The sequence below is a fragment of the Gavialis gangeticus genome, unplaced genomic scaffold, assembly GCF_001723915.1.
Source record: "Gavialis gangeticus isolate Ggan-Ray unplaced genomic scaffold, GavGan_comp1, whole genome shotgun sequence".
Taxonomy (NCBI): domain Eukaryota; kingdom Metazoa; phylum Chordata; order Crocodylia; family Gavialidae; genus Gavialis; species Gavialis gangeticus.
The window spans coordinates 186,782,182-186,790,022 of NW_017729032.1; the positions used below are offsets into that span (position 1 = coordinate 186,782,182).

General features: G+C 38.5%; 1 protein-coding gene across 1 annotated transcript in view; it reads left to right on the forward strand.

Annotated features, from left to right (window-relative positions):
* PRDX4 (peroxiredoxin 4) overlaps positions 1-6,782 on the forward strand; it is a gene marked incomplete at its 5' end in the record, with an annotated part of 14,383 nt that extends 7,601 nt beyond the window's left edge. The window contains 4 exons of the mRNA XM_019523932.1: positions 146-268; positions 3,173-3,303; positions 4,919-4,953; positions 6,655-6,782. Coding sequence (XP_019379477.1) covers positions 146-268; positions 3,173-3,303; positions 4,919-4,953; positions 6,655-6,705 — 340 coding nt within the window. The remainder of the gene's footprint in view (positions 1-145; positions 269-3,172; positions 3,304-4,918; positions 4,954-6,654) is intronic.
* Positions 6,783-7,841: the final 1,059 nt, after the last annotated feature.

Sequence of the window (7,841 nt, forward strand, 5' to 3'; positions counted from 1 at the left end):
GTTATACGAAGCTATGCTGGTCCTGTTTATATCTTCTCAGTCCCTGACCGTTAAGGATTCAGTCAGAGAATATTGTGCAAGTAAGGGGGGGTGTATAACAGAAGTCTTTTTGAAAAATAAACTGCTTTTTTTTTTTTGTCAAAAGGATTAATACGCCACGAAAACAAGGAGGACTTGGGCCACTGAAGATCCCACTTCTTTCAGATCTGACGCACCAAATTTCAAAAGATTATGGAGTATATCTGGAGGACCAAGGACACACTCTTAGGTATAAAAAGCTGCTGCACTGCATTCTGTCTTGCTCTAGCAGTTAGAATCATAGAAAGTTGGGGTTGCAAGAGATGGCAGGAGATCATCTAGTCCAACTGCTTGTTCAAAGCAGGACCATCCTCAACTAGATCATCCCAGCCAAGGCTTTGTCTAGCCAGGTCTTAAAAACCTTCAAGGATGGAGAGTCCCACAGCCTCTCTGGGTAACCTGTTCCAGTACTTTACTACCCTCCATGGGGGAAAGTGAGAAAACACTTCCTAATATCTGACCTAAACTTCTCTTGCTGCAACTTGAGACTGTTGCACCTTGTTCTGACATCATACCAACACACACATAGATTGTGACACTCTACTATGGAGCTAACTGGCATACTCTACAGTAAAGCATGTGTAGATGTGTGCATTGTGTATACAACCTTAGTCCAGGTGGAAACATTTCAAAAGTTAACTTTATATTTTTTTAATGTAAGAAAAGCTCAGAATTAAAACTTATGGTTCCCTTGTGTGAGTTCGTATGGCTTATCCAGCAAGTATAAAAACCTAATTTTATTCATTTCCTAAGATAAACCACTACATACTCAAGATTAGTTAATTTAATAAAAGAATAAACCATCTTTGAATGTTTGGCAGCTGATTACCAGTGCAATTATTGTTTACTGGGGCAAAATGTAACAAAATAGTCTGTCCCTTTAAGAGGGAACAGTGAAGTTCAACAGGCTAGTAAGAAAGCCCATCTGGGAGACATTTGGGTAAGCAGAAATTGTCCCCCCTGGAAGCTTTAAAAGCTTCCAGAAGAGCAAGCAAGCTGTGAAGAAGAACAGCTTGCTGCAAGGAGGGGCCAGAGAGCTATGCTAGGGGCAGAGCAAAAAGGTGCTCTCCTTTAGCATCTGGGACAGGGCAGAGGGATTTTGGTTGCTTTGTTTCTTTATTCTTTAAAAGACTGAACTTTGCGTTAGTGGGGTGGCTGAGGAGTTCATAGGAAGCAAATTTCTCCTATGAAAGCCAACAGGCTAAGTAGCCTGCATACACAGCAGCATAGTTTAATACAGTAGTGCTGCAGCATCAAATAGGTAATGAAGGTAGACTTGGAAGGAACAAAGTCCTGTCTAAATATTTCTTTTATTAGCTACAGTGCACAAAAGTGAAAGGTAAATACAGTGCCACCCATGATGGGGGGGTGCAGATTCTAACTGACATTATGTTATTGCTGAAGAGTACACAAAATAGGGTTATATGGTTAGTTTTCAACATAGCAAAAAACTAATGGTGGGATTCTGTACTTGACCAGTGTTTAATACTTATTTAAAAAGTTGAACAGGATGGTAGCAAAATTTGCAGATGGTTACTTCAGTCAGTCAAAAACTGGAGGGATGCAAAAAACTTGAGACAGTTTCTGTGTTGAAGTGGCAGCATGACAGGAAAATGAAAAGCAGCATAACAGAACATTCAAAAGTAAAGTACATTACTCACGTAACGTACACTCATGCCTTCTAAGGGTGTGAATTTTAACTTTATCGACACAGGGAAAATGCCTTTTAGACAACTGAATGACAACTTTTGCTCAGTGTAAAATTATGGTGAGAAGAACAAACACATTATTAGGATGCATAAGGATAGGATGAAAACACAGAGGTGTTGCCATTATGTAAACCAGTGATATGTCCTTATCTGGAGTATTATGCAACACCAGGAATATCCCCTCAAAAGTCTGAGGCTGGGGAAGAATCTGACCAAAGATTTTGAGATTGTTTTTGAAAGAGAAATGAAGTGGCCAATCAATTATGTAAAATAATAAATGGTAAAGAGGGGGCATATCAGGAACTAGGACCTTTTCCTGGAGAAGGAATATTCAGTAAAATTGGAAGGTAGCAAATTCAGAAGTAATAGAAGGAAATTCTACACAACGCAAGGACACTCATTATTTCAAAAACACCTTGAAATCAAGAATTTTGCTACATGTAAAAGTATGGTATACTTGCATGGGTGTCAGCACTTCAAATAGTTCACTGTAGCAACATTTCTAATGAAAGTTTACAAACTCTGAAGCCTAACATATGCTAGGGTAACAAACTAATGCAAGATAAAAATTACCCCTGTTGTTTATAAGTGATGTTTTTGTACATCTCCAATTAGTCTGGTTCTGCTTATTTACAGAAGTAGGAGGCTAGATGGAGTAACCATCTAGTGCAATACAGCATGGCAGTTTCTACAATCTACTGTTAGAGTGGACAAGAGCTCTCCGGGTCTTTACATATAAGCATAACAAGTGCTTTGCTTAATTAGTATACTAAGTATCTGCAGCCAACCCTTGGCTTATGTATTTCAAAGTGTCTTATATTCTCAGTTAAACAGTTCAGTGCTATTGATACAATACTAAGTCTGCAGTCTACTTAGACTGCACGCTAAGAAATAAATATTGTTTTATAGACAGTGTTACAGGATTTCCATGTGAAGTCTTTATAATGCCAAATTACTGGATTGGTAAAAATATATATACAGTATTAAAAAAAATACTATCATAATAGAACAGAAGAAGAATGCATTTTCATTACTTCTGATTTGGCCTTGGCATTATCTGAAAAGTGCTGCAGTGAAGGCACTTCTCAGCAACGGAAAAAATGAAACATTGTCAATAAAAGGGTCTTCCATTTATGCGATTGGTATTAAAGACTCTCTAAAATGTGAAAAGGTAAGTCCATAATACTTTGGATGCACAATGAAATAAGTAACAGTAAGGAACTTGCTAAGAAAATTCAGGGTTTAAGACAGAATTTCTGTTTGTATAGTGCTTGCAGAACAGACGTGTATATTCCACAGCCTCTGAATACAACGTGAATAACAGAGATAAGAATCATCAGTTCTGTTATCTGAAACAAGACATTCCTTCTTTTCCCCCCCCACAGAGGCCTCTTCATTATTGATGATAAGAGGGTCCTTCGACAGATCACAATGAATGACCTTCCTGTTGGCAGATCAGTGGATGAAACACTTCGTTTGGTTCAAGCATTCCAGTACACCGATAAACATGGAGAAGGTCCTTTATTCAGTATTTTGGCAATGGGACTTGTGTTGAGTTTTTGCTTAACTAAATTAGAAAGGTTTTTTTTAACAGTGATTAGGAAACAAGGCATTTGATAGCTTCCAAGACTGATTTATCATGCTATAAAGAGTTTTTTGGTTATGTGGTCTCAATATTCAGCAGGCCACATGCTTACTCTCATTATTTACACGTGTGAACACAAAATGCAGAGTAACATTTTTACATCCATTTTGCATGTGCTTTCCCCAGGCATGATGACACCAAGTATGAGGCAATGAGAAATCAGAGAGGTAGTCTATAAAGGTGCATATCTACCCCTCTTCCTTCTTAATAAACGTGGACAAGCTAAAAAGTGTTGTCACTATAATTTGTTGGCAACCAAAAAACATGAATGCAATAACCATTTGCGAGACTCTTCTGCTTGTTTTGTATCAGTAAAAAGCATCTCCCACAAATGAGGAGGGGTTGAATGTGCAGGTTAAATGCAGGCTGCAAATCCTGTTGGTTTTCTTAGGACATGACACTAAGTTACCCTCAGCTAATATAATTTAGCATAATTAACTTCAGCATTGTTTGTACCTTTGCCTCCATCCAAGTTATGCCAGGTTACACCCACTGGGTATTTGGCCAGTTTGAGCTTTAAATCTAAAAACTCATAGACACATTCAGCAGCTTCACCAGCTCTGAGTTTCACATGTAGATATTTGCATAGGCAGGTGAATGCATGTGAAGTGACCCAGCTGTAGTTTGTCCTCAGTTTGTATGTTGACATTACCTGTGCAAACAGCCATGTCCTGTACTCAGATTAAAACAGACAAGTTCTCATACTCTCAGTGGTTGATTCTGACAACCAGGCAGCACAACATTTCAGTGAAGCTCTGGAAACTCTACAAGGGCACATGGCTTGTCTATATATACACATACATATACACATGATTGCAGCATCAGCACCCTCATTATCTAAAGCAACTTTCCTAGGTTGCCCATGAAAAGAGCTATATTAGTAAATACAGCTCCCCATGAACAGCAAATACTAGTTTTGCTCCCAGTCCCTTTACCTCCTAAGCCAGATAGCCAATAAAAACAGTTAGCCTCTAGCAAAGGTTTTAGAATAGCTGCATTCCTATACTAATATTTGGTTCCTGGCATTGATTCTAAACAAAATTTGGTTGTCTGCATTTCCACTGACTGGAAATCAGCTGTTCTTATCATAGAACCTCATGTTCAGTGGACTGAGAATCCTCACTGGAGATAGTTATTTGCCAATAATTTCATTAATAGAACCTGGAGAATTTAAAAAAAACCACAAATCAAATTGAAGCCAAAATATATACAAGCAAGCAGGGATTCCCAGTTTTGATTAACAGAAGAATTTAATGTTTCCCATAAAATCAAGTTTCAGTGGGTATTATTTTAGTGACAGTGATGTACAAGAATATTACATATTTAATGGGTGTTTGTGTGTGGTACCTTTTTACTGTTTTATTTAAAATTCAAAAAGATTAATTTTCCAAGAGTATGTTCAGAAAAATAATCAAGTGGGAACACTGATTTTCTTTGTACTCTATTCTTTTTACTAACTCTTTGCTGTTGTTCCTTCCACCCTCAGTTTGCCCTGCTGGTTGGAAGCCTGGCAGTGAAACTGTAAGTAAATACTTATTGTACATGCATTATTGTGTGCACTAATACAAGTTGTCAGTAAAAATCTACCTTAAAACCACAGTCATTATTTATTGCAATTGCCATATTTTAAGAATTTTTCATACAGAAAAGTTTACCTTTTCACATCAGAAGTTTCCTCCTACCTCAACTTTCCAACAAATGAAAAGCTCCAGCACCAAGGAACTCACTAGAGAAAATTCTCTCCTCCAGATACTATACAACTTAAGAACTAATTGTAAGCTCACTGGTCAAGAACAGTTCTCTCACTTCCTGGCCTATAATGTCTAGCACAATATGATTATTCAGCGTGCCTAGATAATACCTTCATATAAACAATAACACTGCTCAGGCTAGGGCAGGATTTATAGGGACTGGCAAAAAAGACAGTGTGCTCCTGTTGGAATTCCAAGATGAAAGGCTCAGTTGCATCGTGGTGTCCTTGTTTGCTGCTTTCCAACATGCGATTGTGAGCAGAAGAACAAGGGCCCTGAGTCACTTCTCACTGAAGTAATTAACCTCAGTGGAGTTGGATTAGGCCCCAACAGAATAACAAAAATATTGTGATAAGAAACTGTGCTGCAGAAGGCCACCAACTTCATAATTAGAACATTGGTATTAGTTTGAGGATGCTGTTTTGTTTGAACCAGCTCCTTTCAGCTGTGGGCACAACAAAATTATATTTAAAAAGCGCCTTAAAAATACTACTCAAGGTTTGGTAGCAGTTGAAGTAATTTATATAGTGTCTGTATCTGGTTATCCAGGGCTGTCCAATTTATCAGCCCCCAGGAGTCGTATGCCATGCTAGCCACACCAGTTAAGCCACAGGCCACCAGGCTGCAGTGCACAGGCACCCCTCCCCATCCCCACCACTGCAACAACACCCTCACAGGCACCCCACCCTACTGGTGCACAAGGTGGGATGTTTAAATTCAATAAGGAAAGTGGATTAGCTGACGCACCGATATTTGAAAGTTATACATTCCGTGATACTGGCCAGCCTGAATAATCCATCCATCAGCAGTTGCTAGGCATGTAACATTTATTGTAAGGAAGGTTGAGCACTTCTGTGAAACAGCGATATTCATAAAATGGAACACCCAGTTGATGGCAATAATTTAGATTTTTAGAAGTTACTTCTATATGGCAGCCACTGTTTTAGTACATCTGTATTCAGCTATTCACTCAGTGCTGAGATGCTCAAGTCCCCCAATGAGTTCATATTTCTACAGTAAATAACAATAATCCATTCTGTACAAAAACTGCTGAGCACTTAAGTTGCAACGTAGTTCAGGAACACATTCTTTGGGAGACATTAATATCTGTAGCCCTGCCCTCTAAATATGTTTGATTTGATTAGATCAAACCTGAAGAAGCCATGAGAGTCTGGTGGCCAAGAGAAGAGCTGTAAGTAACTTTTGAGGCTCTTGATTACAGATGTTAATTCATTAAAATCATTTCGAGTTTGCTTTTGGGGCAGGTCAGACTGGTGTGTGCTCCTTCAGCTATGCAGACTTTCTTCCTTAAACTCCTCCCCTACTTTTGCTGCCCATACTCTTCCAACTCCTAGGTATTTCTAAAATAGTAAAAACAGTTGATGAGTAACTTTTAGATGTAGCTTGTGGCAGTGGTTTCAATACATGATGTACTGTTTGCTTTCAGATTAATGCTTTCACTTTCTTACAGATAATCCCAGATCCTGCTGGAAAACTGAAGTATTTTGATAAACTAAACTGAAATTTGCTTCTCCTGACCTACACAAATTACATACAACTTTAAAAACCTGCCAATAAAGTTTCATTAATTTTGTTATATCCAGGTGTTTGTCTGATTTGTAGCTGCTCTCTCAAAGTACAGGTCTTAACATCCAGCAACAGAAAGAATGGATACAATTTGTCTTTTCTGGTAGGTCTTCCTAAAAGAAGGCTGAGAGTTTTAGCTTGAATTTGCCTATTCCTTTTACGTTGAACTCATGTGGTCTTAGACATTAACCTGCACTAGTAAAATGCCACTAATGCAATCCGTCTGCATCCTTTAGTTTTCAAAAAGCCGAACAAGTCTGGCTGCATTCTAGAACTAGTGCCACAGCTGAGGAAGTGGCACCCGGCTGTTGGTGATAGTCTAAAAGCCAAATGGTTGAGTGTCAGGAAAAAAAACTAAACCTGAAACCAGGAATACAACTGGTCCTGTTTTGCCATTTAAATTATTTTCTGTCTAAAGACAAGAAACATTGTTGGCTGGCACCAGTTGGCATAGTATCATCGATATAAATGGAACTACACCAGTTTTATCATAGAAAAAATTAAATGTAAAGACCAATCCTTTGCTAACACATAAACTTCTGTGGTCTTTGTCAATACAATAAGTAGATTATAATTTACATTATGGATAATTCTCCCTTCACTTCTTCCTATCCACTTGCTATCATAGCACCTAAATTCAGAAGGGGTGAGCTGCAAAATCTTTCTAGACCAGCACAGGTGTTCTGCATGGATTGAATAATATTGGTCACCAAACACTTGGGTTTCATGCACACACATTTCTTCCCACAGATCAAAAACATCACCACTAAGGTATGCTAGTTCTTCACTAGCACTTGGAATCCCTCTTAAATGTGTGTCGTCATGTGTGCTTTGGCAACCCACTTCCTTTAGATCTTTTCAACATAAGTTTATGCAGTAAAGGCAACTGAAAAAGCATCAGTGTTGTGAATAAGAATTCAACCCCTCCACGAGCCACAGGAGTATTGGATTCTTTAATGTTCTAAATACAACAGTATCACCGAGGCTTGTTCCTCTTGCGCACTGTATTTCTTACAATGTTTCCTGCCCCCTGGCGCCTGATGAACTCTCACTGAACTATATAGTATGGCT